Consider the following 15,116-nt stretch of genomic DNA (forward strand, 5'->3'; position numbering starts at 1 on the left):
GTCGGAGCCAAAATCAGCAGGCACGTCTCGAGGCCTGGTCACGGCAGCATTAGCATTCGTTCCACCAGAATCGCCGCGAGCGGTGAATTCAGTCGCAGGAAGCAGCAAACTGAGACACGCAACCGTGTGGCATTAACAGGAAGCCAGGGAGCCACAGAGTCAGAGACAGGAGGACGTCAGACTTACTGTCCTGACGTCCAAAGAATGAAATGTTTCGGATTAACTGTACCACTTTCTGACCTGGCTTCACAGGAAAATATCACACACACTGACCAAAAAAAGGTAGAATCTATTTATTCCCCGTGTGAAAGAGGGAAAATGTGGAAAATGGGACAAAGGGAAACATGCGCAGCCTACAGACCATGTAGTTCTAGACTACATCCGCATTACAGGCCTTCAAATATGTTGTTTTACTCAGATCCGATCTGATTGTGTTGACGGTTCAGATTCAGGTTTGTACGTGAAACGTATCTGGTTCAGGTGTGAACACCGTTGAGGCTCTAAACTGCCACGTATGAGCAGCGTTAACTGAAATGTGGGCTGCAGGACTAGAAGAATGACAAGAGTAACGTGTTACGTACGTGTCCAGGATTAGTTGCGGTGGAGGTGGCAGACAGAACAGTTTATGGATCGCTGTTAGCTCGCTGGTTAAGCGATCACCGCTGATCAGGGATCAGATAAACTCCGTGTATTTGACGGAACGTGTAGAAATCTTTGCAGCTGTTTTTCCTCGTTGCTTGAACATCTGCCCATTTCAGAGTCATTTTAGTGAAACTTTAGCTGCGATCTCGAGGACAGAGGAGACAGAACGTGATGGACGAATAAAATCAGACATTGAGTGGATACTGACACAGTTACTCTAAAGAGGGAGGAACGATTACAGCTGTGTCCCACAGAGACGGTGTAGTTTTCAAAATCCGGACAGAATGAGTCTCAGAACTCCTCCAGGTTTCATCTGCCTTTTTAGAGATTGAACGTATATCTGATCCACTCAAGACTCACGGGCTGAGTTTCGGGATCGTTGTCAGCTCACCGGTTGAGCTGTTATTGTTGTAACTAAGCCGCTAAAGGACAGAAGTTCTTCTTCTGGTCATTTTGGCAGGTACCAAGCAGGTCTAGGTTCTTTACCGACTCCTCTGGGCTGGAGGAGGCTGAGAAAACAGAGACGGATTATGATGAGATTTGTTATCTGACCAACAGAGTCATAGATATGTGACTGAGTGTAAATGAAAGAATCTTCAGTCTGGTCTGGATTTTGTCGGATACCAGATACTGGAAATGACCGGTGGAAACGGGACCTACGACGTCAGGGTTTCTACTTTCAGAAGAGGAATAAAATCTTTCGACTTTAGATGAGGCCAGACTACACATCGTGCAAACTACTTCATTCGAAGCAACCTGAAGTCTTTAGGGATGTTTTGTCAAGTTTTTATTTCCCAACAACAAATTGCTTACAGCTCTCCGGGGGTTACAGAAAGGAATTCTGGGAAACATAGTACAGAGTACAACCTTTAATTCACTGGTTCAGTCTGGGGCCCGATTTAACCTGATCACAGATCAGTGCGTGTACGTCTGCCTTCCTAATCCTAATCCACACAGCCATGTACGTCCACATGTCAACTGGAATATGTTCGTATTTAATCCCGTGAAACAGCAAACAGCACCACTGTCCAGTAACAGAGCCTTCAGGCTGTCTGAGGAGAAACGCGATGGCTCACCTCCACGGAGTTCAGCTGACGTCACGCGTGATCTTAGAAATATGACAGAAACTTTGAGGAGGAGCTGACACAGACACAAGTTGATAAATCCAGAACTAGATGGGAGAGAGATCTGGGGGGAAGTCATGGACTCATTTCGAATACTACTTTCAACAGATCTTTAGAAATCACACGAGGGTGTCGCAATCTGTTCCTCTGTTCCCCCTGCTCCTGTTTCAGTCTCCCAGCCTGCTAACCTCCAGTCTGAATCCCAGTCCGCTAGCCTCCTGCCGCCCAGCTCCACAGAGCCTCCGCTGCCCTGTGCGCCATCGATGCCCAGCCCAACCCCAAGCCAGACCCTGAGTCGACCATGCCTGTTGACGTCAAGTCTGTTCCCAAGTTTATTCCTGAGTAGGTCAAAGTTAAGCCTGCTCCTGGTTCCCAGTCATCGGCCCAGCCAACACCAGCTCCTGATCTCCGGTCGACAGTCCCTGCTGACCCAATGCCAGGCCTCCCAGACCATCATTCGGCCGTCGTCTCAGCTGACGACAACCAGCCAGATCATCCGGCTGCCTGCCCGATACTCCAGTTGCCAGCCTCTATTGCATCTGGTTCTCAGTTTCACCTGTGGAAAAGCCCAGGCCTCCTGTCACCGGCCCCTTCCTCTGAACCCCAGTACCCTGCCCTTTCTCTGGAGGGGACCCGCTTTCGCCATCGTCCTCATGCCCCGCCCACCCGAGCCGTCCGCCCAACGTGTCCTTCTCATTGCGCCTCCCGCCCCCAGGCCGTCGGCCTGAGGTGCCCTGCTCCTGCGTACCTGCCTGCCATCTTGGCACCCGTCTTCCTGTAATCCTGTTTTCATTTATTCAAGACCACTTCGCCGCATCAGCCTGCATTTGTGTGTCTGTCTTTGGGTCCTCTGCCTGCGTTGTCATCAGCTAGCCTTGACAGAGAGAAATCTGATCCCAGAACAGCTCAAACTCTAGACACCTGAGCAAAATCTCAGACCTGCCAGAAATCCAACCGACCATCTGACAGTCAGATTATTGATCGTCCTGGTGATTAATGAGGCATCGTGGCCTCAAACTGAAAGTGAAGCAACAATTGATCTGACAGGAATTTGGCCCGTTTCTTAAATTATTTGGGGAAGTCAATTCAGGATCAAGGTCAGGCTGAATCCGCACAGTGTATAGCCAACGTAGAATGGAAATGGGAGGACCTCATTTCAACGTGCATGTGGATCGCAGAAATGAATATTTCCATCGTACAACTCAAGACTCAAGTACATTTAACACGTTGAGGAGCAAAAGTAGAGCCTTTCGCTGAATACATCCATACGTTCCTCGGAACCGGACCGATTTTCTCTAGTTTCCATAGTCTTCGGTAACAATAAACTCAATCTCTTTGGGTTTTGAACTGTTTCTTGGACGCCACCATGAGCTGTGGGACACTGGGATGGACATTTTTCACTATTCTGATATTTTATTGACCAAACGAGTAATCGATTAACTGAGACAATAATCAACAGACTCATTGATATGAATAATCTTTAGTTTCAGCCCTAATCATACAATTGTGTAATCATGGATTTCATAAGTGAAATCCATCACAACTGTCACTGTCATGTACAGGTTTTAAATATTTCAGTCGCGTCTCTCTTCCCTTCCTTTGTTACATCGGGTGCTGTGCACTTTTTTATATGTTTTTATTTTACCTGTAAATTTTAAAGCAAAACAAAATATTTTAAAAAACACAAACGACCAGACAACTAGCATAATATGACATGGGGAGAGAGCGTGTCTTTCTCTGAGTGTGTTATTGTTATGAAGGTGTATTCACATATTAAAAACATTTCTGTAATTTACACACCAGTTTATCTTATCAGATTTATTTCAGCTCCTCCTGACGAAGCCTGAAACACACTGATCATACCAGGGATCATAAAAGAGCTTATCTTACATATTTATATATTTAGGCCGAAAACTAGATTCAATTCATTGAATTATCAACTTTGTGAATCTCTGGACAACCTAAATGCACAATGTCTCAAAAAAGCAATACTCTGGACCTGACGTCTCAGGCTTCAACCAGCCAGTCAGCTCAAAGTCCAGAGGCCAGATGACGTCTGAGCAAATAAAAGAGCCATGAATGGTCCATTAAAACCTCACACTGACTTCAGAGCAGCTGTTCCAAACTGTAAAAGCAATCAGAGGGTGAGAAGATGGAGACGGAAAATAACCCGAGACACAGAATCTGAATGATAAAACTGTTTGTTTATACTGCGATTCTCCTTTTGCAGTCTACACTATTAACTTAGTTCGAATGAATGACTTTTGTTCGCAGATTTTTTCTTTATACTGGAGGCATCATTTTATTCAAGCCTCATCATTTACGATCGTTTTGTTTTATCCTTTATTGTGAAACATTTTGTAGAAAAAAATACGATCAGATTTATCGTTAGACATAAATGTGACCATTGATATTAATATTTCCGATCATGCTGTATCATGCTCCGGCATCATAACATATTTTTATGTACTCATCCCTATCTGTTTAATGGACTGAGTGCGTGTGTACTTACATACATGTCAGAGTGCGGTGGATTTCAGGTGTGCTCACTTCCACTTTTACTTACGAGTCTGTGGTTCAGATTTTCAGGTTAAAACAGTAGATTTGTTGAAAAGGGGATCATGTTGCTCGGTTTAGTGGACTTTGTTGTTTGTGTATCCTCCAGATCTCAGCAACAGAACTAGTGGTTATTAAAGAATCAGTTCACTCAAACTGTTTTCAGATGTTGAGCACAAAATACTGAGGAAAGTTTAACGTTTAAGTATTTAATTGTCAGACTTGCATGTAGGTAAATGATTTAACTGATAATTATTTAATGATGTTGTTGTTTGAGTGGAAACTAAACATGAAGCTGCAGGTTTGAAGTTTCAAGCAAAAACACTTCAAATTAGAAGAAGAAAAATGAATCTCTGAGCAGTGCCAGATAACAAACAAGCGTGGTCGTCATGCCAACCTTGGTTGTCACGGTGAGGAGGGGGTTTCCTTCAGAGGATGCCTTTTTACCAGGAAGCTCCTTCAGCACCATGGCAACGACCCTTTCCCCTTTCCCCTACAACAGGCAGATCGACAGGTTCATTCATTCATTCAGGACGTTCAGATTCAGTCAGGTGCAGCGAACAACTTTTACAAACAAACGCTACGCTGATTTATTCGGACTTTTTCAGATCATTTTCTGTCCTTTTTTTCCTCTTTCGGAGTCATGTGATAGATAATAGTTAACATGCATTTCTGTGGAGACAAATGCCTAAAATTGATTTTGCTCAATTAGAGAAAAACGTGCACGAGGGAAGTGAAGTCAGAGCTGCTGGGCTGGACCGGGCGGTTTAGATTAGACAGCCGATTTATTTAAGGATCTCAGAACGTGCACCGATCAATTCTGAGGTTGTGGGTGATCGGCTTACGCTACCCAAGTGATGACAATTAAATGAAAATGAATAAGTTGTAGACGAACACGGAAAGAAATGTGAAATAAGTAAACACAGGATACATTCCGGCGTTTACTTATTTCACATTTCTTTCCGTATAAAATGCAACATGAACATTACATCCTGCTGCTCTCCAAACCATGACACGGATAATAATGAGGTTTTTTCATCTCTGCTCTTACAAGATCTTGCGCACGAATATGAGGCCATCATGATGAGTTTATGGCAAAAAAAAGGAAACTGGATCCTCCCGAAATAGGAATATTTTTCTCTGCTGCAATTGTAATGGTGTTCTGATAATAATCTCTGTGGTGGATACACATCAGGGAAGGAGTGTAAACACAACCGGTAAATCTCGATTCCCTTAACTGCATCTGCATCATCATTTCTCTGAGTCTCACACTGAACGTTCACAGGATCCTCCTCAGTCGCGGTTCGACGTCCACTGCAAACGTTTCCCAAGCGTCTGTTCACCAGCAGACACGTTTATAATGCGTTTTTCATGTTTTACTTCCTACGTGTAGATGCTAACGGATGCTCTGTGGCAGTTTTTGAAGGTGACAAACTTTTTGTTGCTTTGAACTTTCTCTGTCATCGCTCATTTTAAATGTCAGTGCAGACGATCTCTCAGCACAGTGGCTGTCATCCACCTGGATTTTTGTTTATTTTGTCCGACCGTGTAGTGATCATAAAATATCGATTTTACCAGCGGCTCGGTTACGACTCCTGGTCAACAATCAGATGTCATCCCGGTTCAGTGTCTGACAACGGAAAGAGAAAAGTTTGTAAATGAGAGCAGCTGTATGTTGAACCGAGCTGCATTATAACCGGCCAGATGAGCAGGAAGAGACCGAAGGGAGGTGTAACGCACCGTCTCCCTCCTTCACTTCACTCCCTTCTCACCAAAAACACGAAAGAATAGTTTAGCTGTGCATGTGTGAAGGCGAAGTCAGAAACACAAAATGCATCAATAAAAACGTATTTTAAGCGAACTGCTAGTAAATGCAGGCGTTTCTATACATTCACAGAGACTTTCGGGCTCCGGAGACGCGAGCTGCTCCAGTAAATGTAGAATGCTGTAGAGATAACGGAGCAGAGACCCTGTCGAGATCAAGACCCCCGCCGCAACAGCAGCAGATCGTCAGCCGGATGCTGTGAACATCAGCCAGTAATCCCTGCCACCCAGGGCACAAGTAAACCGACAAACGCGTTTTTAGAGAAATGAGACGTCCCTCCCTCACAACCATCAACATAAATACATTCAATAATGATTTAGAGATAAACGGTAGATCAGTGCTACTGAACCCAAGGCCTACCAGGGTGTAATGCTGCTTTGTTTTGGACGGAAACTAAACCAAACATTAGACAGAGGTGAGGTCAGAGGGTGGCTGGGTATCAAACCAGTGACCTCCACAGTACAGTTCAAACAACCAGACACCCAAACTTATGTAAGATCAATCAGCGAAGAAAAAGCTAGCTTTCAAACACACTCAGGAACACGTGGTAATCTGCTTTTACACAGGCACGCACACACACGCACACACACACACACACACACACACACACACACACACACACACACACACACACACACACACCAGTGTGGTCCGAGGGTCGTTGAAGAAACAGAGCAGAGACTTTTGACGTTTGCTGAGTGAAAAAAGTCTTTTAACCTTGATGATTCTTCAGCCTGATGTCACTTCAACGCACAGTAGTAAAACTACACTTGTACTGCACCGAAAGACTGGATTCGATACCAGTAACGTACTCAAAACACACCATCGTGTTATTAAATCCTCTTATTCCCAGTCGTCCTCACTGTCAGATGTTTCAGATGGAGCAGTTTCTTCTCTGCGTATCCAGTACTGACATAGGTCTAGGACGGGTTTGCCTAGCTTAGCACAAACACTGGAAATAGGGGGAAACTGCTAGCCAGTGTTATGTTAGCCACAAACAGCTAGAATTTTAGCTGTTTGGGGGGATTTTCATCTTACAGTAGCTACAAACCACTACAAACAGCTAGCATGTCCTACAAGGACCTAGATACCAGGTACAATCCAGATACAAGGTTCTAGATACAAGGATCCAAATACAAAATACCATCTAGATACAAGCATCTAGATCCAATGATACAATCTTGACACAATGTTCTAGATACATGGATGCAATCCAGATACAAGGGTCTAGATCTAATGGTACAATCTAGATAAAAGGCTCTAGATCATATACAATACAAGGAAACTATCTAGATACATGGATTATATTCAGTTTCAAGAATCTAGACACAAGGATACAAAGATCAGACCTAAATCCAAGAATACATTTTAGATACAAGTTACATAAGCCACTATTTGTAAATGGGGCTAGAGTGTCTCTGTCAAATAAAAACAGAGATCTCTTGAACTTCCATTTTGTTTCCCTCTAGTCACACTGCTTATAATCCATTTAAACTAAAAGCCTTCTGCCACGCCTCGACCTCATTTCACATCCAAAATGTTCCTGTTAGGACACCAGAATCAGCACACTCCATACACACCACTGCAGTACCATCACACATGTATGATCGGCGAGTTATCGCAGCCACGAGGCCGAACTGTTCACCTCCCGAAGTTCAATTCAGAGGACGAAATTACGAGTCTCGACAGACGTCCGTGGGCAGAGAAAGACGAGCTGACGGACTGAAATCTGCCTCAGTGAACCCAGCAGGCAGGACGAGTTTATCAATAAATCATCAACGCTGCTTTATTATTAGACCGGCTCAAATACAGACATGAACCAAGTTGGAAGGACGAGAGCAGCGACGTGATATTCCTGCTTCAACCTGCTCCTCCTCCCGGAGGGTTATTGATGAACAAGTCTTTGTGGTGGCCTCTTAATACTTTTGATGTCTTCACACTACAGCCAGGCCAATATGAATATCTGATTTTATCTTCTAATAGATATATCAGTGTTGGTGTATAAGTCGACGGATAAGCAGCTAGAAATGTCAAAGATGTCTGAGGTCATTGAGATCACTTTCACACCTGGAGTTCAGTTCATTTGGTCCCAACCGAAGAAGAACAAGATCTGGTCCCTAACCCTGGTTCACACTGACTCAATACAATCAAACAGGACCTGAAAACCCGAAGTCACATGGACTGACAGTTAACTCACTAATTGGACAGTTTTGGCGATGTCATCGTGCATCATTCTGGTGACTGATTATCAGCGTTATTAGTCCAGACAGGACTCTAGCAGTGAATAATGTTGACCAGGTAGAAACAGGATGACAAAAGGCATCATTCACTAATATAAATCTCTGCCCTGACAGCAGACGATCAGCAGATGGATTCATTCTAGTTTATCTTTCGAGTCTGTCCATCAGAGGTTACTGCCAAATTCATTTTTACGCTGTAAAACGTCAAACTCAGTACATACGCCAGATAAACTGCCGGCAGATGCAGTGATGGGAAGTAACTAAGTATATTTGCTCAAGCACTGTACTTCAATACAATTTCGAGTACTCATATTCTGCGTGAATATTGACATTTTCTGCTACTTCATATTTGTGCTCCACAACATTTAACTGTGAATTACTGTAGTTTCTACTGCAGCATCTTCTTCTGTCGGTCTGTTTGAACACTGAGCGAGCAGAAGGAAACCGATCACTTCTGTCTGTATCTTCACCTTCTACTGTTTTCTGTTTAATGTTCTCTCTCTCTCTGTTTCCTCACTGTCACAGTGGAAGTGTGTGTGTGTGTGTGTGTGTGTGTGTGTGTGTGTGTGTGTGTGTGTGTGTGTGTGTGTGTGTGTGTGTGTGTGTGTGTGTGTGTGTGTGTTGGTGTAGATGCTGTCAGACTAAAAATAACCTGCTGTTGTGCTGAGCAAACAGTCTTCCATCAGCCCAGAGTCCCAGCAGAGCTGAGCTCAGTGCTGCTGCAGCAGCTCCACAAACAGTTCGTTCGCATTCACCTGGACTTTACTGACATACACACAGTTATACTACAACTGCTACTACTGCTACTGTTAATGCTACTACAGTACTACTACTACTGCTACTACTACTGCTACTGTTAATGCTACTACAATACTACTACTACTACTGCTACTGCTACTGTTAATGCTACTACAATACTACTACTACTGCCACTACCACTGCTACTGTTACTACTGCAGTACTACTACTGCTACTACTACTGATACTGCTACTGCTACTACTGCTACTGTAAATGCTACTACAGTACTACTACTACTGCTACTATCACTGCTACTGCTACTACTACAACTGCTACTACTGCCACTACTGCTAATACTACCACTGATGCTACTATAGTACTACCACTGCTACTCTTAATGCTACTACAATACTACTGCTACTGTTAATGCTACTACAATACTACTGCTACTGTTAATGCTACTACTACTACTACTGTTAATGCTACTACAGTACTACTACTACTGCTACTACCACTGCTACTCTTAATGCTACTACAATACTACTGCTACTGTAAATGCTACTACAGTACTACTACTACTGCTACTATCACTGCTACTGCTACTACTACAACTGCTACTACTGCCACTACTGCTAATACTACCACTGATGCTACTATAGTACTACCACTGATGCTACTACAGTACTACCACTGCTACTCTTAATGCTACTACAATACTACTGCTACTGTTAATGCTACTACAATACCTACTGTTAATGCTACTACAATACTACTACTGCTACTACTACTGTTAATGCTACTACAATACTACTACTACTGCCACTACCATTGCTACTGTTACTACTGCACTACTACTACTGCTACTACTACTGCTACTGCTACTACTACTACTACTACTACTACTGCTACTACTACTACTACTACTACTACTTACTACTATTATCTACTTCAACTACTTTTAGTAAAAAAGTGTGTCATTCTATTTTTTATTTAGTTGGGCTTTCTACCTCTGCTACTAATGTCTATTACTACCGAGCATGAACTAAGACAGACATTTCAGGAAGATTTTGTGTGTTAATGTTCTTCTTGTGTCTATGTCTATTTCCACCGAGCGTTTTGGCACAGACATTTCCTTCAGGAAGAATTTTGTTGTTATGTCATGTTCAGGTTGTTGCCGTCCACGGGGGGGGGGCTGCGTCATTTAGTGCAATATCAGTACTGGATCAGAGTCAATATCTTCAGATATTCAATATTAAAGAAATCATATTGAGTCTGAGTGTTACATGCTAATGAGCTGATGATTCGGGTGTAATCAGTAAAATCAAACCTATAAATGAAGGTGTGGTAGTGAAACTGTGCCAAGGGCAACAGAAGCAGCAGCTCAGCCGCCTGACGGAGGATTATTTGACACCGGAGAGTTTAGATATTTATATCCTCCAATGATCCAGCAGCTCAACTGCTAATTAATCTTGTATGAGAGTGTTTCCCCCTGTGGCTCTTTGTGCCTCAGTCACCCGCACTGTAACTACAGCAGCCTGCAGAGGACACTCTGAAGCGCACCAGAAAGACAGTCTGTTTCGGGGAGGTGGGGAGGGTTTGTCCTGTGTAGCAACGGGTCCTGACGGCCGCTTCGTTTGGGATCCGGCTCCAAATGGGTCAAACGCTCATTAATTAAGCTACGCGACCAGCGCATCTTTATAAAATCTCTCATTCATGACCGCTCCTTGACCGTCTCTTTGGCCCGTTTATGACACTACAGACATCTGCGAAGGAAAACAATTGCTGACGTGAACAAACACGAGCTGACTCGGCGCCACAGTCGTTACCAAGACTGTCCATTTGTATTTGAAACTCAAGTAGTTTAGTCTTGCGGTGCGGCTGAGGGCGCTCTTAAAGTTCGCTATCAGCTTGACCTGCTGATCTATCGGGGGCGGGATTGATCGAAGCCGTACTGGCCAGATAATCAGGACGGCGAGGCCTCTGAGAAGCAGCGTGTTGAGAAGCGGTTTGGGTCGTTCACCGGAGACGGTCAAACGTGGACTGTCACAGAGCAGAGCTGAGAGAACCTACAACCTCTCAGCTCAGCACAGTCTCTGTGGTTCCCATCTGATACAGGACGACGTCTTCATTCCACCAACCAAACAGCATAAGACGATTCGATACGAGGTTCGGACTCAACAGAATTTGGTCCACCCCATCCCTAATGCTGCACGATAACTTTTTACAGCAGTCTGACGGTCAAGTGGTGCAGATGACTGATTTGGATTTTGAAAAACTGATGGAAAGGTTGGGTTTTTCCTCAGAATCCCAAATTCTCCAATCGCAGGCTGCATTTTACATGGACACAAGTGGCCGATTACGATCCGGCTTTTGGAGAATCCCTGTTACAATCTGGTTTTTGGAGCATCCCGGTCATGATGTGGTTTTTGATCTGGTTTGACGTTGCACACGGTCAGGGGGGTTCTAATTGTGTTCAATGTGATTTCAACCTGATCTGTTTGATTTTAATCTTGTTTGCTTTTACACTCAGTTCTTTGGATAATAAACAGCTCTGTGATCAGTGAGAGACACGTGAAGAGGCTCAGAGTGTAGAAACAACAACAGCACACTGCTTGGCTTGACGGACTGAAAACCACAGAGTCCCACAGGAGGCCGGTGTGTGTGTGTGTGTGTGTGTTGTACCGACTGGGATCCTGTGTTCAGTCTGATCATCAGTCCCGCAGGAAAAACTGTTTTCTGCTGAACTTCAGTCTGCTGCATTACTGGCCCCACACTGGAGGTGGATTTTTAGGGTCAGCCCTTTAGGTGAAGATGAAGACGTGGCTTTGAAGACAACGCTGGTAGACGCTGCTCCTACAACTACTTCGGCATCATTTGAAGTTTATTTTTTAATGTTTTGTAAATATTTTTTATGTCACATGCCAAGTCATGAAATAACATGTGTGAATGAGTTTCATTCTCTGGATCAGGTTTTAACCAATTTAAAAATCTGAATCTGCTGTGGATTAGCCCAGAACTAAAAGGAAGCTATGGGTTTTTCTTTTCCTTGGTTCAGACCAAATGAACCGAGGTCACCTTTCATTACCCCGGAGGCCTCTTCATCAGGAGCTACTTTCGCGTGTCGTGTCAGACATTAGGACACGTGTCTCTGAGCCGTTTCCACTCCCCTGCAGTCACTCTGAGCTGCTTCATGAAACAAAAACAGGTTCCGCTGCAGACCTGACCACTTCATCAAACTTTAACCAGTTTATTGCGTAACAGAGCGGCGCCTGCCACGGCGGCGAGCGCAGGTAGCTGCAGCTGCTGTCAGAGGTTGCTGCAGGTCAAAGCATCTGTCACCTGGACACCTCACCAGGATGTTTACCTCAAACTATTTTCTGATTCGACGGCTCACACACACACACACCGATAATCAATGTCACTGTGCAGCTTCAAGTGAAAAACACTTCTGGTCTTGGTCTGTTTCCCCGGTTTCTCTTAGTTCCAGTGAAGTGAAATCTTATTGCCGCAGCACTCGGTGATATTTGGCGCAACAGTGCTGTTCCGGCTCCAGCTCAACAGCTTGTCTTTGTCTCTTTCCAGCTCCGGAAAGATATGCTTCTCCCAGTTTGGTGTGGAGGAGCGAGACCGGTCTGCACAGAGTCCTGACCCCCAACCCATTGACACCTCTGGGATGAACTGGAACACCCACCTGTGCCCCACCTCCTCTGCAGCTGTGTGCGCGACGTCTGCAACAATCAGACCCTCGTGGCACGCGCAGTAAAACCCCGGCAAGTGGTCCAAAATACAGCAGCGTGTCTGGTCTTCAACCAGCCGGGTACAGCTCGTCACTCTGCTCATCGGCTTGCATTAGGACTACTTCTGCCTGTAATTGATCCGCGTCCACCCCGAGTCTGAAGGTGTTTCAGTAGAGAGCTCTGTCCACGGTCGAACACCTGAACAACAACCCGGGAACAGGTACATATCTTCCTCTTCGGACTCTGTTCGGCCTAACAACAAAACTGCATCGCGGCAACATCTGGTGAGGAGTGAGACAGAGAGCCGGCTGATAACATCTGGATTTGATCACGAAACCAACCAACATCAGGGTCACGACAGCGGCTCTGTCCACATTTAAAAAGATCGATCGCAGAAAAACTGTGAGCGGCTACAGACAGTCTGCCCCTCTGCGGAGTTTCAGTCCGTTGAACCAGCGTCCGGCCTCCTCCTGCTCTCTGTGAGCACCTGGCTGTGTTTTAATGCAGCTCACTGCAACATTCAGTTTCTCATTTGACCGTTTTTCTCTTTCTCTTTCTGATAAAATCGACATAAACCCAGGTTACTGACAGCAGGTACACTGGCAATCGAGATGAGAGATCAATGAGAAAGTCAGGCCCGAGAAACTCGTCACACAGCTCCGACCCTCACATTATCGTTTCGTAGCCCCGGGCCACAGCGCCTACGTCACCTGCGCGTGACGGCAGCATCGGCGAACTGCGGCGCTCACACGCTCGGCCGGCGTTGCTGCTGCCAGCCCCATCTTTCTGCATGGAGTCGGCCTTTGGTAATGGCCATCGAAAATCAATTGTTTGATCTCATTTCGCTATAAATTTGATTTATATTTGGTTTAGACGGAGAGAATTTTTGTTTACCCTCGATCAGAGCGAGAGAGAAAACTACTGCCCTTCACCTGATGTTCTGTCAACTCACTGACATAATATAATTACAGCCTACGCTGGGTTTCTGCTATGACTGTATAGTTCACATGCAGCCTCCACTTTCTCCTTTAATTACATGCAACTGCTAAAATGGTTAGAAAAATAATATTTTTCATGTCTGTGGCATATTCAGATAAAGCCTAGACACTGAAACTAGCGACAGGTGTCAGTTTTATGTAACGTTGTTGGTATAATGACACTATCAACAGGTCTTTTCACTATCTATTTTGCTGCTCGCGTGAAAAATGGGCGAGACACCGAAATGACGCGACGCAGCAGCGAGGTGCGTGAGGCGCCAGATGTTTGGCAACCGGCGCGCACAGGTCAAGTAAGCAGTGTGGCAAGTCTCAGTTTTCCCCGAACACACTGAAACACTGAGACGCTTTAACTTTGGACGCTGAGACGCTTTAACATTTACGTGATACGACACTTGATCTACTGTGGCTTGGACTGGAGCTCATTTATCATTACTTTAGACAAAAGAGTCAAATGGATGAATGGATAAGTGGAAAAAAATGAAGTCTAGCTGCAATATAATACCATTCCATTCAATCAGTTTTTTTTGTTTGAGAGAAGAGAAAAACATAGTGTGAAGTAATTTTAATATATTTCAGCTCTATTTATTACTTGGCTTATGAATATTTTTAGGTCTTTTTCTGAACATTTTACATTTTTATCTTATGTCTTGTTCACTGGTCTTTTCGATTTCATTCCTGTATCTTTTACTGTTTGTTGTGTGTAAAACACTTTGTAACATTGGTTGTGCAAAAAGTGCTAAACAAATAAACTTATTACCATTATTAAAGAGTATGGCACCGGCATTACCAAGGCTGAAGGAGTTACTGCTGGAGTTACATGTATACGAATAATAATTATTATGTCCTAGTAAGGAGTTCTGATTAAAATCCTCCGCAGAGCGACATGTTTCGTGTTAACCTGATCAGGTGACCTGCAGCCTCTCTATCGACTCCTCCAGCAGCAGCTCGGAGCAGAAACGCCTCCTCTGTCAAAACACAGTAAATCTCCGTCAGCTCTTCAGTATGTAATTAGAGCCACAGGAAGCTGCTCTCTGGTGCATCCAGCCTCTTCAGAAAAGCCGTCTGATCCTCTCTTCCCTCACATTCGTACTGTCACCAAGGTCAGACGTGCCCCTCTTCCCCCGCCAAGCACCGCAGCCATCAGAAAACCACCCAAAACGTAAAACCTCCTCCACGGAGGAGGGGGGCAAACGCTCATTCACACTGTTTAATGAGAGGGAGAGACATGCCGAGGGGATACATGATGTCTGGAGAC

The 15,116-nt window shown here is 44.6% G+C and overlaps 1 protein-coding gene across 8 annotated transcripts in view; it reads right to left on the reverse strand.

The window, feature by feature from the left end:
- The window catches only part of pex5lb (peroxisomal biogenesis factor 5-like b), a 51,329-nt gene that overhangs the window by 30,448 nt on the left and 5,765 nt on the right, over window positions 1-15,116 (reverse strand). For 6 of the 8 annotated variants that reach the window (XM_040147275.1, XM_040147271.1, XM_040147267.1 and 3 more), the window contains one exon: window positions 4,720-4,815. The exons of the other annotated variants lie outside the window; for them this stretch is intronic. In XM_040147275.1, coding sequence (XP_040003209.1) covers window positions 4,720-4,815 — 96 coding nt within the window. The remainder of the gene's footprint in view (window positions 1-4,719; window positions 4,816-15,116) is intronic. 8 annotated transcript variants of the gene reach the window in all.

The sequence above is a fragment of the Xiphias gladius genome, chromosome 15, assembly GCF_016859285.1.
Source record: "Xiphias gladius isolate SHS-SW01 ecotype Sanya breed wild chromosome 15, ASM1685928v1, whole genome shotgun sequence".
NCBI lineage: Eukaryota > Metazoa > Chordata > Actinopteri > Istiophoriformes > Xiphiidae > Xiphias > Xiphias gladius.